Raw genomic sequence first — 25,624 nt, 5'->3', positions numbered from 1 at the left:
AATCTCCATCCCTGGAAACATTCAAAAATTGAACTGAAATGGTACTGAGGCTGCTTTGAGCAGGGGTTGGCACTAGACAGTCTTCAGAGGTGCCTTCCAACCTTGACCGTTCCAGGATACCCACACATTAGCCTTGGGACACTCTGGCTGGAGGAGCATTGCAACAGGGAAAAGGTTTTTGTCCTTGTAATAAGAGGCAGCAACTTGTACAGCAGCAACTGGACAGACTTCACCTGGATCAGACCTAACTAATCCCTGCTTGCAGATACACCAGAAGTTAAGAAGCTGAAATAGCTTGTATGCCAGGAATGTACAAGTGAAATTGCCTTTTTTTTTTTTTTAAGGGACAAATTAACTCCAGCACTTTACAGCCAACATCGGTTGCAGCTGGTCCTTTGACACACTCCCACAGCTGCCTCCCACCTCCCTGATGCTTGAACAGGCTTCAGAAGACGTGACAGTATACAACCTTGACAGTCCGCAGCCTTGACGGGATGAGGAATCCCAACCCCAGGCAACAGACAAGTCAGGGATGAAGTGGGATCCTGCTCTGGGCAGGAATGAACTACATGACCCCTTGAGGTCTTTTCACCCCTACTTTGTACATATTAAAAAATCTTGGAAGCTAGTTCTCCCTGACCTTTGAAAGCATCCAAAGGCTTATAATAAACAACCACCTCTGATCTCAAACTCTGTCCTGCTGTTTGTGACAACATATTGTTTTATTGGCATTACAAGGCACCAGGTAGACAATTACACAAGTGACAAATGGATAACAGGGTAAACCTGTCTCAAAACGTGGTTGCCAAAAGATAGCAGTCAAAATAAATGGCTGCATTTTCAGAGATACATAGCACACAGGATTCAGACCAAAAAAACCACACACACCCCAAAAAAAACCCCAAACCAACCCAAGAAAACCCAAACACACACAATGTATTATATTCACTAATCTCACAGAATTCCTACACATTTCAAGATGTCATTTTTATGGTATAATCCCCTCACCTCTGGAGGGCTACTTACTCATTTTATGAAAGATCCCAATACTCACACTGATGTCTAGCAGACCCTAATATAAAGTGTGGGACAAGATGCTCTTTAATGACATCAAAAAGGCATCAGAATCTGGCAATTTGTGAGCACAATAGGAAAAATAAAGAAACTACTGCTACCCAACAAATTGCCATCACACAGCTGATGCTTCTTTTAAGGTTCCTCTGCAGAACTGCAAAGTTTTTAGCTGAAGAGCGGTTTAAGTCTTGCTATGCAGACCTCACTGAGGCACAGCAGTAATTTTCGGCTTCCCTTCAAATATTTCTACTGAACAATTTCATGATGTCATTTGCTTAAGTTTGCCAAGACTTAGATGAGGGAGACAGACCCAAAGGACCGAAAAAAAAAAAGTTATTAATACTATCCCTGGTCTTAATAAATTCAAGAATTTTGTGTAGGTTACTTAACCATTCTTCCCCAATTTCCCCAGCTAGAAAATGGAAGTATTTTACTCCCATTCTTTCTTTTGATGTATCATTTAAATGCAAGTTCTTTGGAAGAAAGATTCTATGCAACATCTTGCACAACAGGAACATCACCTTAATCAAAATTCTAAGACTGCAAGCCCCATCTCACTCCTAGCCCCACTTAGTCTATGGCTAGGTTATTAAAGCTATATAATAAATTAAATTTAAAATATCTACAAATACAAATGGGAAACTAAATCCCACAAGTTTAAATGACAAGCCAAGTGAAAAGTCAATTTAATTTCTAAAACCTAAGTGTTAATACTGTCATGTGGAAGTCACAGCACAGGTGAGCAAATTTTAAATAGATGCAAAACACCAGTGGACAGAAGCAACAGAAGCAGAGCCAGCAGACTGGAACTTCAGCATTCCTAACTGATTAATACTGACCACGAAGATTAAAGTGACCTTGTTGCACAAATGGAAACAAGGACAGAAAACACAGCGCATTTGAAAGCCAACACTTCCCAGTGAGTAATAACATCCATTAACATTTCAAATGATCCCTGCATCTTAGAGGAAATTGTCCTCTATATAGAATTTTTCATATTTGAAGAGTAAACTATTGAAGAATAAGAAAATGCTCAGATAGAGTATCATCAGCTAGTTCTAGACGAATAATATATAATTATGAAAGTTAATTATTATACTGATCTCATCAGCTTCTATTTTCCACTACAACTAGTTCTTTTAAGTTGAAACCATTCACTCACTGGAGCCAGTGTTACAGTACATCCACTGATCTCTCATCTGGGATTTACTCCAGCTTCCACCAATCTCACCTATTGTTCATGTTATCATTTCTGAAATATAAGCATACTCTGATCTGCAAAGCAGGCACAGATTTTTCAAGCACAAAAGAACCTAATTATTGCTTCCAAGCACCAGCTCCTTTATGCAGACACTTAAACCCCAGGTTAGTTAAAGATGAGAGAGCAGATGGCCCACAACTATGAACTAGCAGGTATTTAAAGATGAAATTACGGACAACTTTCTTTGCTATACTGTCACTTAATCTGAGGCTAAGGAAGGTGTAAGCCAGTGTGATAAACTGCTGAATACAGACGCTTTTACTTTGCCCACTACAGCCAAAATGAACCTGTCTGACAAACACATACTCCTTACCTATAATTGAATGTATCTCAAATACAGAGTCAGCATTGCTAATGTTCAAAATGAGAAAAACAAACCTAAACCACCCAAAAGAGGGTTGGGGCATGCTGACTATGTAACTTCTGGGTCATTTTCACCCAAGATAAAGAGCATTTTTCCCTCCCTTTGTAGTTCTCAAGCACCAACACAAACAATGCAGTAGGTCTTCCTAACGCGCCCAAGTTTCCTAACTCAGCTAGGCTGGGTTCGCAGCACAGCGTCGCTGACGCAGCCCTGAGAAAAGCTCAGCCCACCCCAGTCAACATGCCAAGCGCAGCCACACAAGGAGTGTATTAGAAGAACACTCCCTAGCTAAAAAAATAGATTGACTTGGATCCAATAGTCATGTTTTAGGGCTCTCTACTGTTGCTGGGCGCTAGCCTGTTTCTCACAATGTTATATATTTTTGAGCCAAACGCTGGCTAGGCTTTCCACAAGCACCTGAGGGGAGGGCTGCGACCCTTTCCTCCTTTGCAAGAAAGGACAACTATCATCTCCAGCATTACTCTTCCACAGCTATACAAGCACCAGCCTGAAGAGCAGAGAGGGAAGCTGGGTTCCGCTGCTAAAGTGGAGAGTCTTTGCTGTTCCCGCCTTGGTGGCCAGCACCAAAGACTCACAGACAGACTGCCTATGGCCAAGTCTATCCCGGCAAGCTAAGCAGGGCCAGGACAAAGACCTGAGCAGAAATTTCACAGAAATTCCCACCATTAAGTCATTAGTACAATCCTGGGATGATGTGCCCTGTGCCCGCCGGTACTCTCCGAGACAAGGATGGCTGGGGTTAATACAGGCCAGGGACCATCCCCAGGAGGCAGTTTAGGTGTAGCTTCCTGATTCTTGGAGGGGGAAGGAAGAAAGGAAGGAAGCATTTAACTGAGAGGACATGGGTCACAACGTGGCAGTTGGCCTCAGACCAAACAGCCTGCTCGAGTCATTAGTAGCCAGCAAGTCCTTCCAAGGTTGCTCACAACCACAGCACAGCAACTGAAGAATTCAGAATTAATACCAAAGGGAAACAAGGAGTACAAGACTGTCCAGTGTAGATCTTTTGCGCAGTATCAGGCTAACAAAGATTGAGATTAATTGATACAGGCTACAAAAAGAAAAATGCAGCGTCTGCTTCAAACTCATTGTCTCTTAACCCATCGTTACTGTCACTCATAGAACTTCCACTCTCTAATCTGTCTGAGGAATCCACTGTTGAACCTGAGCTCTTGAGCGATACAGAGAGCATGTGGGAGTTTAAGAGATGATGTATGTTTTTAATTTTCACTCTCAAGACCTACATTTGAGAATTTTAAAATTCTGATTTACTCAAGAAAATTTTGAAGTAGAATATAAGTGGCAACGAAGGAATGCAACTCTTTGACAACCACCACTTCACTGCCCTTCACACCAAGCTATCCCAGTAATACAATGGCACAGGGCCACAGGTAAATCCTGGAATTTATCTGTTGTGCCTAACAAGAATCCTTTCAAAGTCTGAAATGTGAGACACTTCCAGAAATGGACTGTATTGTATCATTTCTTCTCAAGAGACTTGATAGATACCATATGTGAGCTTCCTCTTGGTGGGTACTTTGTGTCCTAAACACCCCCGGCTCTCAAAAAGCTCATGTCTTATCGGGGAGCTGAAGTGAACAGGATTAAACCTCTCCAGGGAATTGCTGCCACCCTACAGGTACTGCTGCTCTCTGTAGCAACTCAGAGCATCTACAGAACTTCCTTCTCAGTGGCCATGACATTTTAGTCATTCTCATTTTATAAAGCTTGACATTTTCAACAGCAGATTTCCCAGTTTAACCATGCCTTGTGTCTGTGCGCCATCCTCTTAACAGTTGAGTGAAATTCTTATAAGAATCTTAGCATATTTTAATTTACCTTACACTGTTATTTCATGAACAGTCCCCACAAATACTTTCACACAATACTGCAGAGACCTTAACTAAAGTAAGGATAATGCAAGCAGCGTACTAAAAAAAGTTGTAGAGCGAACCAGTGCTCTGCAATACTTCAAAAAAAAAACCCCAAACTTATTCTGCATTCTACAGCAAGAGGCATTCCAGGATCCACCCTGCTTTGGTGATCAGGTCTGCACTTACAACTCCCACTACGTTTTATAAATGCCAAGCTTAGCTGAAACACGTATGTAGGGTCTGGTAGTATCTACTCTTACACACATCTGCTAAGATGATATCCAAACCAGTAAGATTCCTACTGATACAAATGGAAGCGGAGTCATGGACGTAGACACAGATGAATCTGGCATTCACCTGCTGCCATACACCAGCTTGTAACTCCACAGCCTCATTTGTGTGGTACACCACACTTGGGCTGATAGCACTGTCTGCTTTGTACACCCTAAATTCAAAAGGAAAAATAAAAAGGCAAAAGAAAGCCATGCACTGATTATACCAGCCACTGATTTTCTGCAGACCTGTAGAGCACCTGAAGACAAGTAACAGCCATGTTCCTGAAGCACACAGAGAAACGTCTAATGCTGTCTGCTTAATGGCACTTTAGTATCAGTGACATGAACAGGCGAGGGGTCCTCCCCCCATCCCTTTATACAAAGTAAAACTTAACTTTATTGACTTTTCAAGTTAGGAGGAATCTTCCCACTGACTCCAGTGAACTTTGGATCAGGCCCTATACTACGTGGTCTTATTTTGCACGATTACCACACTTGAAAATCTGTTTTGGGTCCTTCCAAGCAATTCCTGTTCCTCCCAACATTTACGTCAGGTTGAAAGGGATTTTTTTTTTTTTACCCTTATAAATAAAGGGAGATTGACCAGTTCCCAAATTGGTCTAATTCCTCCATCCTGACACAGATTTGATTGCCACAGCTGCCCCCATGCTGCGATTTCTGAATACATCTTTAGTCCATCTTTCAGACTAGAGCCTTGCAACAATGCTCCTTTTCAATGCCCACCAGCACCTACTCAGCACGCCTGCTCCCCAGCCCTGGCAAACCCTCACCATCTCCCCACAAAGCCCGGTATTTACCGGCCAGAGAGCGAAACACCACGCTCCCACCCGGGCTCTCCGTACCGAGCCGCAAGCTCTTCGTGTCTGTGGATTTGGACAAATGCTAAGGCGGTGAATGTTCCCAGGCTTCAGGCCAGCTCCGCTCGAAAAACTCATCTCCCTCCCACACCGCCTACCGCAGCTGTCCGCTTCGCTACAGCGAAGCCCCCCCCGGCGCCGTGGGACCCCTCTCCCCGAACACGCGGGTCGTGGGGCCGCCCTCGGGGAGGCCCCGCGCCCCTCGCCCCGCGGCCGGGCTCCTTCCCGGCGTGCCGAACGCCGGCCCTCCGGCTCCAGCTGCGCCCTCGGCTCGCTGCCGCTTTCCCTCCGTGCCTCTCCCCCGGCGTGGCCGGGCAGAGGTGCCCGACCCCGGCTACCTGCGCTGCACGGGGAGGCCGGGCGGCCCTCCGCTCCCGCCAGACAGCGAGGAGGGGCGGCCGGAGGCGCGGAGCCAGCCCCATTCCCGGGCACGGCCACGCTGTCAGCTCCCCCCAAGACCCCCTCTCCCGCCGGCAGCGGGGGGGGGGGGGGGGGGGGCAGGCGCAAGCAGGGTGGAAACCGAGGGCTGGCGCGGCCGGGGCTCTGCTGGCTCCTGGGGGCGGAGGGGCCGCACGCCCCCGCCGGCCAGGCCACAGCCCCCGCGCCGGGGTCCCGGCCGCCGCGCACCGCCCCCCTTACCAGAGGGCGATCCTGCTCTTGGGGTAGCTCAGCCTCTCGATGCAGCCGAGGAAGTGGGGCAGCGTGTGCGCCGCGTTGCGGGCGATGATGGCCAGGAGCACGGTGGGCTTCTGCAGAGCCGACTCGGGCAGGGGCTGGGGCTCGGGGCTCGACGGCGGTGGCGGCGGCGGCGGCGGCGGCGGCTCTGGGGGCAGGCTGGCCCCGCAGCCGCCCAGCAGCAGCAGCAGGAGGAGGAGGAGGAGGAGGAGGGGACGGGGGGCGCGGGGCCCGGCGCACGCAGCCATGATGGGCGCGGGGCGGCCGCGGGGAGCCGCGCCGGCTGTGCGGGGCGGCCGCTGCAGCGCGCCCGGCGCCGCGGGGGGGAGGAGGAGGAGCAGCGGGAGCAGCGCCGCCGCCCGCCCGGCCCAGCGCCCCCAAACCCGGCCTTTGTGGGCAGCACGGCTCGCCGCACCTCCCCCGGCACGGCACGGCCCGGCCCGCCCTCCCTCAGCGGGCTGCCGGGCGAGGACGAGAGCCCGCACTGCCCGCCGCGCCCCCGGAGCGCCGGGGCGGCGAGCGCGGGGCGGGGGGGGTGGCCCAGGTGGGGTCCTCTCAGCCCCTGGGTGGCTCCGGTTAGCACAGCCTGCACGCACCCGCGGAAGTTTGGACCCGGTAAAAGCACGAGTTACAAAACACACGTCTATCAACCGAGTTTGGGGTTTGGAAGAGCCGCTTGGCAGCTCCCGTTGCAGCCTGCCCTCCAAGTGCTGATGCTAACGCGGAGATCCCTTAGGTTTGCCGCCTATGCGAAGATCTCGCCCTCATCCTTCCCGCCCATTAGGGAATGCAGGTTACTTTCCGCTTTTATGTCAAAAAGCATTTTGCAAACATCCCTGGGATGCCAGTGCGAAGCAGCCTCACGCACAGTACCCATTCCACGCCGCAGGAGGGATGCACAGAGTGCAGGCAGTCGCTCCAGCTGGAATGTGGCTGGAAGATGAAGATATTCCCTGTATTTCATTGACTAACCCTCCACAGAAACGTTCCCATGAATGGACCGATGACAATTTAACAACAAAATAAATAAAACATGTTACAGCAATTAAAATTATTGGGTCATGATCTTAAAAGGGGCGCAGTAATTACAGCTCTCTTAGAAGTTAATAGGATTTGGGCACATTAAACCCTTTTCAAGATGAAATCTCTAATTAACTCTAAGGGCCCCATCATGGCATATCTGTTTTTTACTGTGGGTAGGTAGTTCCTCCAATGTGAACAGATCCACTTCAAGCACGCAGCACTGTTGCCTGTGTGCTTGCGAGACTCAAGAGGAAACATTTAGCAACTGAATATTTTTTTATTAAATATCCATAATCTTATTGTGAACTCTTTGCAGCCCAGGTAGCATATATATAGATAGATAGTTCATGCCTGCAGTGTTCTTTGTTTATAGAACATAATTTATCACGCACACCAAATTATATCGTCTCAGTTTCCTGATCAGATGACTCCCCAAAAAACTAACACAAAAAAGAACATCCTAGGAAAACAGTAAACTTCAACAGAGAATCTCCAGAGGTCGAATCATCTGCACTAAAATTTGAAAAGCTTCTGCAATTTGTAAGCATCTTCCTGAAAAACTAATGAGAATATATTCCCCCTGTTTGCCCTTCACCTTTATAATTGTCCTTCTAGAATGATACGTTAATGAGGCTTTTCTTTCACGGTTAGTTTGCCACATGTTGCTTTTATGCTTGGATTCATTAACCAAATAGAAGGAACAGCTTTGTAGTCTCTATGAAGTGATTAGGGTTTTGCAGGAGCCAGCCGAATCCACATGGACATAATGCTGCTGTCGTCCACAGGACCACTCCATTTGGAGGATGGGGACTAATGCTACTGAACTATGCTTGACGTGGAGGGCTAGCAGCCGGCTTTTTCCACCCACTGGATGTTCAAGCTGGGTCACAATCCTGTTTTTAGCAGGCTATGTGGCAGCTTCAGGAGAAATATGCACCTCCTGTAACTCCTCTTTGCCATGCCTCCTCTGTGGATGCAGGTGCAACAGCACGGGCTGCATATCAAGCGCTCCCTTGCTCACGTGAGGGAATGCAGGGTCAGCCTTCCCCCATAACCCAGAGCCAGCATGGCCAAGTTAGCACAGGGGCAGGGCCAAGCAGAGATTATTTCCCCTTAGTAACAAAGGAAGACCTGGGAGGCAGAGACCACAAAGCCATGGCTTTGCCCTACGAGCAACACAAAGTGTAAAGGTGCGATCCAGTTACGCGTTATTGCAGTCAGCACGTTTGCAGAAGGTTGAGTGTGCTTTTTAGCCTGTGCAGCTCTTGATGTCTTCAGTGAAATCTAAAGGGCCTTCAGCTCTTTTCAGACTACTCCCTTCTTTTGGTTTTGTGAACAGCACCAGAACCATAACAATTTGCTGGGGGCAAATGCAATGCCTCTGGCAGCATCCCACAAACGGTAATTTTCTCTTCAAAATGATGTTCCCCTCACTCACTGTCACGAATGCATTCGTGACACTCACACAACTCACTTTGCTGGCTGCCTCATGTTGGTACACAAAAGAAAAAATCTGTCCTTATCCTGGAGAAAAGACAGTAGGTGCCTGAAACATGAGATGTTTCTTCATGCATAAGAGAAAAGAGTCAACTCAGCTTAATTTCTTACTCCCAGCCACCCAGCAAAGTCTGGAAAGTTCAGGTCAACAGTTACCCTTACAATTCATGTAATTCTTACATCTATAAATGCATATATCTTTATGTGCATATACAAAGAAATCTGTATACATTTTTGACTTCTTTATTAGTGGCCAAAATGATATCTTGGGGTTTTTTTAAGCCAAGACCCAATCCTGCTGTGACAGGACAATTAACCACCCTGTGGTAAAATATTCTAGCTTTCAGGAATAAACGGCTTTTTGCAGACCTAAGTCCCACAGAAATAAATTTAGACCGTTTGTTTCAGCCACTTCTAAATATCCACACCAAACAAGAATGGTCCAACTGCGAGAACTGTCTCTGGCAGGGTCATATTCCCTTGGTTTGGCAGGTAACAAATTCTCTCAGAGACTGCTTGCTTCTAATTTAGACTTGTTTTCCATGCAGTAGAAAATGGAGGATCCATCCTTCTGATAGAGCATATCATATATACAGACCTACAAGAATCTACAGACAAGTCTATTTCCTTTCATTTGCTTCTTTACCTCTGTGGACTCAAAGCCATCCAATTCTTTTCCCAGCAGCCAAGTGAACTACCGTTGCCAACTCTTCCATGGAAGTCTCAGAGATTGGATTCTTTTTTTCCTTTTTTTTTTTAAAAATTATTTTGTGCCCAGGGAATTGAAGTGCTAGCTAAAATGATGCTTTTTAAACAGGCCAACCTCCTCAAAATTGCTTGAATAAGATTGGCCCCAATATGATTTCCTGCGGCTACAGATCACACACCAATTTATGTACTCAATATATAGAGAGATTAATTTTCATTGATGCTTTCTTTATAGGCTTAATGACTGTTATATAATAAGAAGGGTTAAAGACAACACTGTTCATTCTTCAGTAGGCCCTGCATCAGTCACATCATCTCAAGATCATACTTGCTGTTTCCTCTAATCAGTGTAGCTCTTTGGCAGTTTCCAACTTCAGCCAGATTTTTCTGGGTGTAGCCTGATCAAGGACAAGCACAGCGTACAAGTGAGGGCTTTGCATCTCTCATCTGATGTTACAAGATGCTCTGTATATCTGTTAAAAACAGCACACAGCTTTTTTTGTGCATGGACACCAGCTTGAAGCTATTCAAAATGCTGTAAGAGACAGGCCTGACTTCATTTCAGCCAGTGTTTGCAATTTATCAAAAGAGGTGCCAAGACAGATGGGGCTGGTAAGCCAGACCTGGGACACTTCGCATTAGGCAAACTGTACTCGCACTGGAAGTCAGAGTAAAGCAGTCCAAGATGCTTTTAATAACAATACCTTGAATCTAAATTTCTTAATGAGTCTATAAAAGCTTTGGACACCATACATTAATAACATATTATTTGCTTTTGTTTCTGTTTTATTCTTCTTCTCCCTTCACACTTTCTCTCCAGGCGTTTCTCTTTCCAAGGGGACTTTCACTCATGTTAGGTTCTGTTGTGTTCATCGGCAGTTTATTGTCCCCACGGTTGTTCTCCCCCCTTTCCCTCGAGATTAAAATCTTCCATCTTCTACACTGACACCCTCCAGCAATACGGACACAGCTGCTTTCCCCTTGCTGCCTGCCTCTCCCATGTTTACCCCAGCTCCCCAGGCCTCCCCCCCACCGCAGGGCTCCATGGGCCCACCTTGCCCAGGAAGGCCTCACGGGCTGCTCCCCTGGCCCTGTGGTAAGGGTGGCAAAGCCGCTGCACCCAGATGTGGCTCGAGGGAACTCCGGACAGTCCTTTGGTGTCTATATGGCACCTGTGAGCGGTAAAGAAAAAAATAAAGTGTGGAGGTGCTCTACAGACACCTGTAATGTGAAGTATTTCTGAAGTGCTCCCCATCTTCCACAGAAAACATTCTAAACCCAGACAGGCTGAAATTTGTGCCTGGGTTATAAACCCTGCCTTGTTCCCCTAAAACTTCTCCAAGCTCCACATCTCTTTCGTGGTCTCCTCTCTCCTGCGGGGTCTCCACACTGGACAGGGCAGCTTCTGGCCCTGCTTTCTGGGCTACCTCCTCCTTCTGCTTGAGGTAGTTATTTCAAATCCCCAAGCCTCCTCGCGAAATAAGACCTTGCAATTAGAAAAACGGGCTGCAAAAGGGCCCACTGTGATAAGGCACATATATCACCCTGGCCGTACGTAGGGTTTGATGTAGCGCTTCTGGCCGTGGAGGCAGAGCCTTGGCTCGGGGAGGGGGGGGGCGGAACGAGGTGGAGGCGGAACGGGAGCGGCGCCGCAGTTGCCGGGGAGCGCTCGGCTGCGTGGCGCCGCCCGGAGCGAAGTCGCGTTACACCGGGGAGCGCATGGAGCCGGCGGCCGGCCCGGCGGAGGGGGGCTGCGGCCCGGCGGGGGGCCCCTCCGCGGGCGGGCGGGAGGCGGGGGGCCAGGGGGGCTGGGCGGGGGGTGCTGGCGGCAACTGGATGGCGACTCACCCCACGGTAGGCCTGTGCGCGGGGCGGGGGGCGCGGAGCTCCGCGGCCCTCCGTTGCCCGGGCGCTGTGGGGCGGGGGGGGGGGCGACCCTTAGGGCCCGCCCCGCTGGGGCGGGGGGCCCTTGGCCCTCAGTCACTCGGGAGTGCCGCTCTCCCGCCCGTGCCCCTTGCCCCGGCCCCTGGCAGGATTCCCTCTCCCCCCCCCGCCCCGGCTTTTAGGAGCACCTCGGGGCCGGGGCGCACGTAGGTAATCACGGCCACCCCGAGGCCGAGGGGCCGGGGAAGCGGGTGTCGTGCCCCCCACCCCGAGAAGGGGTACCCCAGGAGGAGATTTTAATATAACGTGCTTGGTTTTATCTGGCCTGTTGAAGGGGCTCGCCTCTCGGCCCGTGAGGAGAGCCGGTGGGGTTGCTGGGGAATGCCGCTTTTAGTAGGGGACAAGGTTGAGGTTGTAAATGCTGAAATCGCAGCTGGAAGACGCAAGTGTCTTCAACTTTGACTCCATCTTAGTTTTTAGTATACTGAAAACATGGATGTATTTAATTTGGCCAAGTGTCTTCAACTTTGACTCCATCTTAGTTTTTAGTATACTGAAAACATGGATGTATTTAATTTGGCCGTCATCTTATGTTGATGCAGTAAAAATAGGTAAAATTCATAGCTCTTCTCCACAAAGCTAGATCTGTTCCAGAAATAGTTGCTATTCCTCACTTGTTTATTTGGCTTGCTTTCTTAAGGGCCGAAATAGAGGGAGTGTGGAAAAAAGAGCTCTTAAGACACTGTCAGAAAACAACTCCTGTTTTTTTAATTGCCTGTTAGTCCTTAAAACCGGTTTCAGTCTGCAGTGGCTTAGATAGCTGTACAGATTCTGGGTTTAGTCTGTTCATTCTTGATACAACTTCTGCTTTCCTTCACCAATGTTACTTTTTGGGTTTCAGTTCACAGAAATGATGTCTCTTGATATATCTGACAGTGCTCAAATCTATGCTGCATTTGTGGTATACCTGGACCTCTTAGAAGGTAATTCAATGAAGTGACTGGGTAGATATCCCAACAAATGTATTTGCCTTTAGGTGCTATTAAAGTTTGTGCACTAGCTGGACCTTTCCTACAACAGTCCTTGGCATTCTTTTTGAAACTTAATGCAGTGATGGTTACCTAAGAAACAGATGGTATTTTGGCACTGAAGATTTCTATCCTGTGCCTGCCTGGAGCCTTTATGAAGATTAAGGCCCGTTTTTTCCAGCAGTTACAGGCGTTACAGGGCAAAGACATTTGGCATGGAGAAAAAGCAAAAGAGGAGTAGAGGAAGGAAAAGGAATGTAGAAGGGTGAAGTTACAAGTTCAGTGGTTGTGCTGGTAATAGAGTCCTCATTTGTAAATGAATGTCAAAGTTACTGATTACCATTTAGCAAATGGCTGATGTATGCCAGCCTGGTTAGGATGCTGTTTTCTGGCAAGGGCAGGATTGCTGTAGGAAAGAAGATAATTTGGAGGTCTGGTGGCAATAATTACGACAAGTGCAGTGTAGTCTTCTGGTGTCTGGAGTGGAGCAGAGTTATGTGATAAATAAACTTCTGCCTGCGATTCTCCCAAGTTGGCTTTGTTGAAAAGGGGCTGCGCATAGGCAGGCAGCCAACCTAATGAAAATACTTCAGTTTCTCTTGGAGGCTGGTGGTTCTCAAGGTCAGGGAAGGAGGGGATTTTTCAGTCCTTAAAGCACTGTGTCTGTTATTGTTACACCTCTAAAGAAAATGCCGTAACAGGCTTTAAGAGAAGGCTCCTGTAGTTCTGCAACAAAAACTTTTAGCCTTATCCCTTCAAGCAGAAGGGAAGAACTGTGTATCATCAATAATCATGCTTTTAGCACCTGCTCCTTCACAGTTTAGGGGACTGATAAAGTCCAGATTTGGATTACAGTTTTATGCTGCAGATGACAAAGATGGTGTTTGTCTTCTTTTTGCCTTTTTGAAACAAAGCTTTGTCAGACAGATCCCTATTCACCATCAATCAGTGTAGCTCTGGAGTTAGCAGACTAGTACTGCTTCCGTGGGGTTTTTTTAACAGGATTGTTTCTCAGAAGGAGAACTTGACAGTTGAATAGGGTAGTTGTCTCTCATGGGAAATGTCCAGTGAGGATAGGGGGAAAACAGAACCTAAGATGTTAACTTGAATATCAAATTTGATATTTGCATGATTAAAACTTACGTTTTGTGTTCTGTTCCTCGTCATCGATGATGAACCTTTCTAGGGAGAAACTGGCATGAAGTGAAGCATGTCGGAGTAGCAGAACTGCAACTTGTATGTTTACACGCACGTGAAAGAGAACAGGACAGTCTCCAAGTGATGGTGCCGGTACCTGTGCACATATCATTAAGCCATGAGAGGTAAGGATGTGGTCAGTGTTTGGCTCGTTACCAATAAGATCAAATGAAGAATAGATATATTTAACAGGCTGCTGATGACTTGGTCAAGAGGGGAAGGGGCAGGAAACAAAGGAGTGTCAGAGGAAAGCAATATGTCAGCCTATGAGCAGAGTTATTTTGGGTGCTGCAAACATACATGTGAAGTTGAGTTTCCTTTTTTGAATTTTCTAAGCTGCATCAGTCTCTGCTCCTCCCTCCCTCAAAGTGGTATGCCTTTGATGTCAGCTTCCCACAGCAACTGACTCCTGCTGCTGATAAACACTTCGTATTGTTTAGACGTTGCATATGCTCTAGGAAATAACAATGGATATCAAAGTATGTGTTTGAGAGACAAGGTTAGAATACAAGACCTTCACAGCTTACGTTTTGAACATTCTTGCACTGCTTTTTTGTAGTCTAGGAAATCTAGCAATACTTTTTGTGTCACTGGGCTTTAAAGTACCTAAGAGGAAAGAAATCCTCTCTGACCTGTCCAAGAATAAACTTTTTTTTTAATTGTCAAATCTATGGATAAGCCTGGTGTGGTTTCGTTTGCTTTTCTTTTTGTTTTGAAAGTATAATTTGGCTACTTTCAACCAGAAATTCTTCTTACTTATCCGGAGTCTAATGTGTAACTGTCCCTTGAGCCATGATTTTTGACTTACTTTCCTTACACATGCAAGACTAATTCTCAAGTGGAGGAAAACACAGCTATGACTTTGTGATACTACAGATATTTGCAGCCTAGAGAAATTCCGCTTCAGTAATTTTACAGGATATTTTAACTGGCCCTTAGGGCATCCTCAAACACACAGTATGATTTACTCTCTGATAATGGCCGCCTTCTCTTGCTGGTGTTTGCCATTCTTTCCTGTGATGTCTCTGAAGACCTGAACTATTTCAGCTGCATCGTATGGTAGTACATTGTTCAGTTTCTTCTGTTCCTACTTTTGCTAGGAGCGTGTGCTCAGGGCTGGCTTTACAGATCTTGCTAGTGTTTGCTGTTTCCTCTTGCTCTGTTGGCAGCAGCCTGACGCAGTAGTAGGTAGCTAATGAATTGCACTTGGCAGACGTGTGTATGCATGCGCGTGCTCTAGGAATGATGTTTTAGACATGCTATGGTTTTTGCATTTTTTTAGGTTTTAGAAGTGATAGATTGGTCTCTTGCAAACAGACTTCCATCTTAATTCTGCTATGCATTTCCTTCAGAAACAATTCATTTGTGAGGGGGAAGAAAATGACTTAATAGATATTGATGGATTTGAGTGATGTCTACGTGCTGAAAAAGTTTTTCTATTTGCAAATATTGGTCAGTCACTCTGTGGGCTTGGTATTATAGGGAAATACGGTGTGATCGCCACAACAGAGGAAAGCTGCTGCGAGGTCTTGCAGAATTAAATGCTAAGTGTCATTCAACCTTTCCACAAGAAGCGGATCACTGTATGTGTGTGAAAGGGACACCTTGCTATCACAGTTCAAAGTAGATTTTAGGTGGGAAGAGAAGGCAGCAAATTAGGATATGGGATCTTTGAGAAATTATGCCTACGTGATGAGTTGTTGTGCTTGTTTAATGTAGTAGGTTTCCACCTAGGTTGGAAACTTTGATTCCTGGCATTGGATCAATGCTAGCAAGTGTGTTCTAATTGCCTTTTAATGACAGTGAGATATTGCACTGCATGTATGTCCTATCTTTTACTGTTTCATTGGGGCTTTTCATTTGGAGCCTCTGAACGTGTTTGTACTGTGGTGATACTGTTTGCTCTGCTTCTGGCACCAGTGCAGATGGAATCCATTACTGGGAGGATGTGTGTTAGAGAAGCAAAGACTGAATGCATCACATTGATTAAAAGTACAGTTTGTGACTAGGTTTTGCTACAGAGTAACTACATAGAGCATATTGTCACTAAAATGAGCTGAATACCAGGCTGTAATGCTGGGTGAGTCCATTAAAGCCCGTATGTGCTCAATACTCATAGATGTTGCCAGGCAGGAAGATCGTATATGCTTGTGTTTGTGTTATTGAACGTGCATGTGCATATGCGCACTTGGCATCTCATTAGCAGGTCACCACTGATGAGAGGGGCCTGGAGTGTCTTCATAGAGAAAGGACAGCATGAACTCCTTGGCTCCTTTGCTGGAACAGTAGGCAAAAAACAGGGGGTGTAGACAATAACTGTAGCTCAAAGTTATGTAGCATAGAGGAAGGCCATGAAAAAGGCACCTTACAGAAGGAGTTGGAAATAGTATTACATACTACTGTCTCTCTGTTCTGACAGTGATGAATATTTTGTTGTGATTGTTGATAAGCAGGAGGCTTGTTAGGTATCTGATGTCTTAAATGGTATTTGCTCACTTGACTTACCAAGCTATAGGTAGACAGGAAAGCTTTTGTATTTAGCTACTTTGCCATTTTGCTCAAAGCAATGCTTTGGGGTTTTGTGTTACTTGCTAAAGGTAGAGGAAGAGGTATGAGTACAAGTGAATGCAGCTCACTTAATGTTGAAAGTTAGCCACGGGAGGGGGTTGGGAAGGTGAATATGTTCTGTCCTCATTGCTGGGCCTGGAAATGTGCTAACTGCAAAAGCAGCTAGCAAATGGCAGCATTTATGGGCAGCATTTCCTTGCTTAACCAGTAAGGCCTGGGTAGGGGCTGCAGGGGTGGTTTTCCTCTCAAAGCCACTTCAGCCAAGCTCTGCCTTCCTGGGTGTCTCATGAAGATTCTGGCTTGGCTGACACTCGAGGAGTGTGTCCTTAAAAGGCTGTTGTAAAGTTGCTGTGGAAATTACCAGCAAGATGCCTAAGCAAATGATAAATATGAGTGCCCTACAAAAATAATAATCTGCTCAATGTTTTTTAGCCTATTACAAGATTTCATCACATCCAGTTTATGTGTGACAATTAACTGCTTAAGGCAAAAGCTGTTCTGCTTACTAAGCTCACTGTCCACTTCTACAAACAGCTTGATGGAAGCTGATCATCCTGCCCTGCCAGTGTAAGACTGCACAGTAGCTCACTGAATTGCAAAATTATGGGGTCTGGAGCAAAGCGACCACCAATGCAAACGGTAGTCTCATACAGTCTGAGAAGTGCCTTCATGCTGTGTGTGCATGCTCTTAAAATGAAGATTGTTGAATCTTCTGTGAGTAAAGACCTGGAGAATTAGAGGCAACTTCTGTCTGTCTTGAACCACTCTCTCAACCACATATAGCTGGCTGAGGTTTGGAGAACCTTTTGTTTGTATGCCTTTGAATTTAGCAGTGATTCATACCTGCAGGAGGAGTTTGTAGGTCCACTGGTTGGGAGGTGGTTGCTGTTCACTACTGCAGATGACACCTTAATGCACACCAAGTACCTAATTGTCAGTACATTCCAGAATTGTGGCGCCCCAAAGGGGATGAAGCGGTTAAATACAGGTAGTCCTGCTTCAAAGCTGGCAGAAATGACTTGCATAAACCAAGCCTAGCAAGTGTAGGAGAGCTCACGGTGTTGACAGCTGGATTTTCTAGGTAGCGTTGAAAGCCTTGATCCTTCCAAGGACCAGGGAGTTAGATGCCAGACCTAATGGAATTATGTGCTGTCTGTCCTACACAAATAACATTGTCTAAGCAAAATGTTACTAATAAACTGTCAGATTAAATGATATGTCACTGCCCGGTTTGTTTTTTCTATGCAAGTGCTGGAAATAAAGGATGAAGTCAGTTGCACGAGGTTATGGAGACTGCAAAGTTTGGTTTAGGCTAAGAGGGAAAGGGTTATTTTGTTAAAACGATAACTTAATTTTGGAAAAAGAATACATGAATGTTTCATTTTAAAGCTGACAAGCATCTTTAGAAGCAAATCTGAGGACTGGAAGCGATTTATCCTCTTCTAAATCTGTAGTCTGGATCTTCCTCTAATATGAAGTGGTTTTACTTGTAAGAAGCATTGTTATTTTAAATGCGCCGGAAGCGTGACATGCTCCTTATCTTGCATCCTCTTCACAGTTTTGTCAGTAGCTCTTCTGCTATAAGCATTATTTGAGTTTACTCATACAGTAAATCACACGCTGAAAATGTAATTAATGGCTTCTAAATGCAAACTATTAATAGTTTAAAAGTGCTTGATGTGGCTCATACAGCTGAGTTGGTTATGCAGTACTATGAGTGAATGTCCTGTAGTTGGTGTATCTTGTAGAACTTTGCTGAATTCTGATTCCTCCCTTTTGCATAATTTATCTTGTTTTCTTTTTTCAACTTCCATGGAAAAAAGGACTTTATATTCCTTGGGGTTTCAATTCCTTTTCCTGACCATGAGGCACATGGTGTTTTCTTTAGGTGTTTGGGTTTTTTTTCCCCTGTTACAAAAACGTGAGTTTCTTCTAGGATCCCGTGTTCCTGTAGTTTGGAAACAAATCCCAAGAAACAGTGGTGTCCATTTATACCTTCTACCACCACCATGTGCTTCTTCCCATATATTTCAAGGCACTAAGTTAATATTGCTGCCTGCCCTGCAGCTAGGTCTGGAGCAGCGTTCCTGAAGGTGAGTCATGCTGCACTGTTTTTGTAGGGCTGGCTAAATTCAAGGTATTGTGGCTTATGGGAGGTTTCCTCTGCCTCAGTTCTCTTGTCATGGGGCCTATCTGAACAAGGTTGGTACAATGGTAATGATCTCTCTGGCGGTACAGAGACCAACTTGTGTTGACTCTCCAGCCCAGCCTTGCATGGAGGGAAAGGAGCTGTTTGGGCTGGCCAAGCCTGCAATGAATTATTCATCCAAGTATAAAGGGCAGATTGAAAGCCTTTGGCTTTTATGGTAGGGAAGGCAGTAGTTCCATTTCAGCTCAGTGGAGCACTATGCAACCTCCATAAAACTACTCTGAGTTTTCAGTGTTTCCGCTGCTTCTCAGAGGTACTTGCATGGGATATATCACTGAAATACTCTTTTGTTCCTCACAAAACTTTCTGTCCATGTTATCTTTCCTTTATGATTCTGTTCCTGTTTAGTTTTTGGACAGTCACTTAAAACCTAAAGCTACAGTTGCCTGAAGTTCACCAGTGGTATACCTGTTTCTTTCTCTGGAGCAAAAAGGGCTATGCTATTTTCTTAGGAGCAAATCATTAGGAAAGACGGTACAAATTTCTGATGTGTGTTGAAAGCCTACGTAGTATGGAAGTTTTTTGTTAATAAAAAATGAAGGTGGGAGAAAGATGGAAAATTCCCCTCTTTTCTTTGGATGGATTTGTATGGACTTCTGTGTTTTGTTTTGTTGTTGGGTTTTGTTTTGGTTTTAAGCTATTAACTGCAACAGTAATAGAAGAGCAGGTAAGTTCACTGTCACCATTTAGTTTGAATGCAGCAGTAAAGGCAGATGCAGGATGACATTCATAGTGCTGTTACCTTGCATGATGTTAAGTAAGTAAAACCTGCTCTTATGACTAATTCTCTGGTACAAAAAAAGCAATCCCTACTGATTGTAGTTTGTAGGTATCTAGAAAGCCTTTTCTAAAGCCCTTTTTCTGATGCAAAGGGCTTAGAAATTCCAGCTCTTACTTTTTGTAACAGTGTCTCCTTCACAAGTTTGAGATTAAATCCTTTTCATCTCCGGCAATGTGAGGTGAATGTGAGGTTGCTTCCTAGGTGGAAACTGAGGGCTTCATCCTGCTTGCGTTTGGCTCGGTGGGAGTGGATCCTAGCTGGCAGCAAACATGCAGACACCATCTGTTTTTAGAGATGGGTTTTCAAGCTATTCTGAAAACTTTGGACTATATGATCTGCAACAGAGGACAATTCTTATTTAAAAAAAAAAAAAAGTTAGTCTTATTCTATTTATGGGACTTAAAACTTTCAAGTATTTCTTGTGGTGTCTGTATTCCCCTAGCTTATGTATGTTTCCTTTCACAGTGCCTTTGAGACATACCTTTTTGTGCGGGGGAACCTAAAGCTTCTGTGTTGCCTGTTTTAACATTCAATGACCTTTCTTCATGGGGAGGGGGAGAGAAGGGAAAGGTGTGGTTGCAGGATATTTTAACTCATAGGCTTCTCACCGTGCATACAGCAGCATACACACTTGATTGTTCTGTGTACTCTCCTGGGGCTCTAGATGCCTTTTATTTTTTAGCAGGTAGTCATTGGCATAAATCCCGAGAAGGCAGCATGTGTAGGGTTGACTGTCCCCGATCTTCCTAGCCAGGCTGAGCCTGTGGATGAGCAACTCTGAGGCAATGAACAAGGCAGAGCCTGTGGATGAACATGTACTAAGGTGATTGAGTATTGTGTTGTATGGTACCCTTCAGGAGATGACAAAGTGAAATGGTGCATTCTTCCAACATAGGCTTTACTTGAGACTGTATTGAAAACATGCTAAGCTTTTATTCAATCACTGCAGAACAGTATTAACTGTTTCTCAGCTGCACCTTTTCTCATGTTAAGTCTCTATACTCTGCGTAAAACTTGATGTCATAGAATCACAGAACTGTTTGGGTTGGAAGGGACCTTAAAGATCATCTAGTTCCAACCCCGCTGCCATGGGCAGGGACACCTTCCGCTAGACCAGGTCGCTCAAAGCCACATCCAACCTGGCCTTGAATACTTCCAAGGATGGGGCATCAACAGCTTCTCTCGGCAACCTGTTTCAGTGCCTCACCACCCACTGTCTGGCCAGTGGAGTGGGCATACCTGAATGCCTGTTGAAAAGGAGGAACCAGGTAGAGCCAGTCCATGCCAAATGCTTGACACCACAGCTTCTGTGGGGTTCACGCTATTGCGGTATGGCCTGTAAAGGCTGGGGAATCAAAACCAGAGTCTTTGCGGATCCCTTGATATCAATGGGAACAATGTTTGCAGAATGTGTCCTAATGCAGTTGTGATTCATGAGGAGAAGGCTGGTCAGGGTGCTGATGAGTGGAGGTTATCATGACTGTTGGTGGAGTATGCTCAAGTACTGGATGTATTGAATTCCCCTGTTCCAGAGGCTTCTAATGTTTGACACTTGCAGAAACATTAAATCCACTTTTACTTAAGCAAAAACCATCTTTTATAACTGACATCACTTCTATGTTGTAGCAGATGTACTGGTCATTAAGGAGCTTATCTGTAACCATTAACTTAGTGTCCTGGTTTCGGCTGGGATAGAGTTAATTTTCTTCCTAGCAGCAGGCATAGTGCTGTGTTTTGGATTTAGGATGAGAAGAATGTTGATAACACGCTGATGTTTTTAGTTGTTGCTGAGTACTGCTTATGCTAGTCAAGGACTTTTTCAGCTTCCCATGCTCTGCCACGTGCACAAGAAACTGGGAGGGGGCACAGTGAGAATAGTTGATCCAAACTGACCAAAGGGCTATTCCATACCATATGACGTCATGCTCAGTATAGAAACTGGGGGGGGGTGGCCAGGGAGCAGCGATCGCTGCTCGGGAACTGTCTGGGTATCAGTCGGCGGGTGGTGAGCAATTGCATTGTGCATCACTTGCTTCGTGTATCATTATTATCATTATCATTATTATACTGTTACTATTAGCATTACTATTTTACTTTATTTCAATTATTAAACTGTTCTTATCTCAGCCCAGGAGTGTTTCTCACTCTTACTCTTCTGATTCTCTCCCCCATCCCATCGGGGTAGGGGGAGTGAGCGAGCCGCTGCGTGGTGCTTAGTTGCTGGCTGGGGCTAAACCATGACACTTAGTAAATGAAGTCAGCTAGCTCTGTTGGGGGGAGGTGTTACATATGGGCTTCTTGTTTAGGACTTCATTATAGTCATTTAATGCAGCTGTTGTGCGAGATGGGCAGCCTAGAGGGCTGCATCTCTTGGAATAAAGGCTTCTTGCATTGTTTAAGAGGTCAAACATGCATTCCTTTGAATTTCAGAAGGCCAAGAAAACTTCTTGCTTTTTGTTTTTTATAGACAGTGTTAGATACATCAAAAGGATTAAAAAAAACTATGCCTTTCCTGCAGTATTTCATCTTTCTGTTCATCGCAGGTAGCAAATGCAGTGAAATCAGCACAAACCCAGATGTTCTCTGACTCCTTCTTTGAAATGTCCACTGCTGCAGAGAAACTTTGTGAACATGCTGGATGCAGAGGCTAACAGTGATGCCTTCAGGGGAGGAGAGGAAACGCAGGCATCTGAGACAGACTTCCTGAATTCTGAAGCTTATTCTTTCAAAAGATACCCTCTCACTAATCTGCAGATGTGCTGCATTGCATTATGGCTAGTTGTGGTATGCATGAATGAGAGCTCTTGTTTTGGGGCTGCCTGTGTTGAGAAACGGGGGAAGGGGAGAATCTTGCATTTGCAGTTGTAATTCTTTACGGCAGTAGAGGCTGATTCCCCATGTGTGGTGGAAAGCATTGGGCTCTGCAGACAGCAGTGTTAACATATCATCCTGAGGCAATGGCATGTCTTTGTGCTCTTTACATAAAGCCTGAAACACAGTCTCCTGAGAAGTAAGTCAGGGATGTGAAGAAATGTCTTTAATCTGTTGTCAGGACCTGGCCACTTTTGGGATCATGGTGCATCTTCTAAGTCTAAGCGCTAAATGGGGGGGAAATATAGGTTCAGATATCTGTGCTTGACAGTATAAGAAGAAATCATGAGCGATGGGAAGTCTAGATCTAAGGCCTCACTATTATATTCATCCCCTTAATAGACTAGGAAGAGAAACAGTGACAGTTACTAAAGAAAATACGAAGGAGCTTCTGCCCTAGCTGACAGGTGAATACAGGCCACTGCCTGAGTCTGCTTCCAAATATGGGACTGTCCACACTTAACACGTTTGGTTTCCTTCGGTCCCAAAATATCTCTTCCAGGTAGTTGTGCCCTTTTATTTGGCTTTTTATTTGTTATTTCTATTTCACATTTCCAGGAGAAAGAGACATTAATATCCACTGCTTCATAAAAGCCATGGATAGTTCTTTCCTCACTGGGTCTCTGCCAGTAGCCTGGCCTCACCATTGACAACTTATTCAGAGCTTCCTCCACACACGAGCTACTGAGGCATGACAAGTGGATTCTTGCTCTGTGCATGTGTAGCATGTCTGGAAGGACATCTGGAATCCTTTCTCAGGCCCTCATCACCCGCCAGAGCTATGGCAAGACATTGTGGTGCTCGAGGTACCCGTAAAAAGGGGCTGGAAGTGACAAGAGCAGAAGGTGCCCGGCATCAGCACAGAGGTACAGCACTTCACTGCTGTGCCTGAGACATTCAGTTTGTTTGTCCTTGTTTACTGCAGTCCTGGTGCCTTGCTTGTACACCTGCCATTCACTTGGTACTTACTGGTGCAACTCCAGCAGGCACATGACCCCTCTCACTAGGTAGTGCTTTCACTGGAAGGCCTTGCCGTATTTGAAGCATTGCTCATAGTGGGATGCATTTCTTTCCTGTTGCAGAGAACCTCCATCCATGAATTGCTTACAGCTTTGGAAGGCAGGCTTGCATTTATGCTCTCCTTAATACCCACGGTGCAGTTAGTGTTCCCACAATAGGGTCCTGGGCCTGAGGCACCGGCCGAGTAAACGTGCGGACAAAGCAGTGCCAAGGTGGCAGGGAGCAGAGAAGTTAATGTCACATTGCTTGAAGTATGAGTCTTTTGCAGGTGTCTCTTTTCTGCCAGTAGCCAATACAGTACCTCTTTGCTTATTTGTTCTCTTGTTACAAAATATGCTGATGGTAGGAGGACCAGAATATGGCTTTTCACAGCCTTAGTATCTCTGTTGCATGAAATGACTGACTAACTATATTGTATTGCCTTGTCTTGCATTATATATGGGCCAGTAGTGATAGCAAAGAAAGGCACTACTGAATTTAGCCAAGTTGAATTACGAACACTTCAGAACACAGATGGATACTTAAGAGGGTCACGGGCTTAATAACATAGGCTTTCCAGGCTGCTGCTTATTGTCTGCTGCTTTCCATTTGGCTTTTATTAAGGGATCAAAGAGGTTTGGAAGGAAGATGATGCTTAAAGTTTGAAAGCTGATGCATTTAGAAAGAGCCTTATTTTCAACTACAGTGCCCAGCTTTCAGAAATGCATATTTTCTGGTGAGTGAGATCTCAGGGGCACATGAAGTGAGGGGTGATTTTTCCCACTGCATAGCTGACCTCTCCCCAGAGCGTAACCGGTCCTGGCAATCCCAGATGAACTCTATTGCACCCGAGCTTTAGGTGAAGGAGAAAGCTCCCTGTGGAAATGCTTGCTATGGGCAGTGTTACTGTTCTGCCCCTGGGCACTGCACTCCTTCAGTACTTGCTCCCCAGTTGGAACAGTAATACAAGGACTCCAGGAATCAATGTTGTCCTCAGCTCTGAACTAAAAAGCGACTGGCATGTTACGCTTAAAATAAGCTGAACATGAAAAATTGTGTAACTTTGTCTTGAGTTTTTAAGGAAGGCATTATTTATGCTGACTGCCTTGAGGAAGAACATTAGTCTTGTGGCTTCTAGTCTAGACAGGGAGGTAGAGAAACCTGGCTTCAGTTCCTGGGTCTTCCACAGTCTGGCAGAGAACTGTAGCACAGAGACTGGAAGACTTATCTCTACAAATGGAACGAGTCTTAATTATTTTGTTCTCTAATTGAACACTGTGTGTTATTCAATTAGATAGGTTTTTTTGTTTGTTTTTTTTTGTTTTTGTTTTTTTAATCTAATGAAAACAAGGCCATTAGAGATTGCCATGCTATGATTGTGGTAGTTGAAGGATGGTTGAGGCATGTGCCCAGTGGTACACCTAAGCAAAGCTTAGAAGCATGTGTTGAGCCATTTCCAGCAGAGATGCATGTAACTGAGTATATTTTTATAAGATTCCTTGTTATTTGATTTTGTTGCTTGATTATATGACTTTGGATTTCTATTAGAACAGATATTATACTTTCTTTAGTGAAGACAAATTTGCAGAATGAAAACAGGGTGGAAAAAAAAGCAGTGGTGCACTTCTACCTTTGTGCGATCATTAGGTGGTTGTGGACTCCTTTCTAACTGATTGTTTCCTCTTCTAGGATGAGAGAAATCATGAAGAAAGCATCTCTCCCACAAGACGATCCCAACACCCCGCTGTCAGTTACCTTGGCTATAGTTGAGTCAGATTCCACAGTAGTCTATTATAAAATGACTGATGGCTTTGTAATACCAGATCCTCCCGACGATACTGAAGATGTGGACAATAAACAGTGGAGAAAGAAAAGAAAGAAGCTTTTCAAATGATTAAGACAAACAGACTTTTCTTGAACTACTGTCCTCAAACCTAAACAAATCCAGGAACTTACGTATGTAAATAAGTAGTGTGCTAAAGTCTGCCTTCTGCATTTCAAGCATCTGTTCAGGGAGAATGGAGGCTTGTGCAGCTGCACTGTGATGAAATGCCATTAAAGTATGGGTCACGCTTTTGAGACAGACTGCTCCTGACTAATAAATATACTTGTGTGATGTTTCCAAAGCTAGTCTCTCCTTTATATCTGTTCAGGTACATAACAGAATAAACACATGTAAATGTTCATTAAAGGTGATTCTTAAGGATTTCTGGCAGGACTACTGATACGAAGTTAAGGGCTTTGTAGTTTACAGATTGTCTTTGTTTTAACACTGTCAGAAGCACTCATGTTACCTCCCAGGTTACATTTCCGAATGCTTACCTCCTTTCCCGTACTTTTGGAGAAGACTTTTCCACAGAAGTACCTTATTTTAAATTTTTTTCTGCAGAGGGAAAACTGATTATAGCAATATCAGAGTCTACTAGAGCAAAGTGTA

At 45.2% G+C, this 25,624-nt stretch overlaps 2 protein-coding genes across 2 annotated transcripts in view; one reads left to right on the top strand and one right to left on the bottom strand.

Annotated features, from left to right (window-relative positions):
* The window catches only part of COLGALT2 (collagen beta(1-O)galactosyltransferase 2), a 61,408-nt gene extending 54,738 nt beyond the window's left edge, over positions 1 to 6,670 (bottom strand). The window contains exon 1 of the mRNA XM_075710608.1: positions 6,387 to 6,670. Within this exon, the coding sequence (XP_075566723.1) occupies positions 6,387 to 6,670 (284 nt within the window). The remainder of the gene's footprint in view (positions 1 to 6,386) is intronic.
* Positions 6,671 to 11,369: 4,699 nt separating this feature from the next.
* On the top strand, positions 11,370 to 25,188 carry TSEN15 (tRNA splicing endonuclease subunit 15). Its single transcript, XM_075710609.1, has 4 exons — positions 11,370 to 11,504; positions 12,436 to 12,517; positions 13,749 to 13,884; positions 24,877 to 25,188. Exons 1-4 carry the CDS (start codon positions 11,370 to 11,372, stop codon positions 25,079 to 25,081), a joined length of 558 nt encoding a protein of 185 aa, XP_075566724.1. The 3' UTR covers positions 25,082 to 25,188.
* The last annotated feature ends 436 nt before the right edge of the window (positions 25,189 to 25,624 follow it).

Source organism: Pelecanus crispus, chromosome 5 (assembly GCF_030463565.1).
Source record: "Pelecanus crispus isolate bPelCri1 chromosome 5, bPelCri1.pri, whole genome shotgun sequence".
Taxonomy (NCBI): Eukaryota; Metazoa; Chordata; class Aves; order Pelecaniformes; family Pelecanidae; genus Pelecanus; species Pelecanus crispus.
The sequence above is the reverse complement of the archived record's forward strand: the minus strand, read 5'-3'. Positions and strand labels throughout refer to the sequence as shown.

Excerpts from the sequence above, each read along its gene's own strand:
- TSEN15 (XM_075710609.1), top strand. The coding sequence starts at position 11,370 with ATGGAGCCGGCGGCCGGCCCGGCGGAGGGGGGCTGCGGCCCGGCGGGG. Across the intron at positions 12,518-13,748 it reads ATACCTGGACCTCTTAGAAG|GGAGAAACTGGCATGAAGTG; the intron begins GTAATTCAATGA and ends GAACCTTTCTAG. Across the intron at positions 13,885-24,876 it reads ATATCATTAAGCCATGAGAG|GATGAGAGAAATCATGAAGA; the intron begins GTAAGGATGTGG and ends TTCCTCTTCTAG.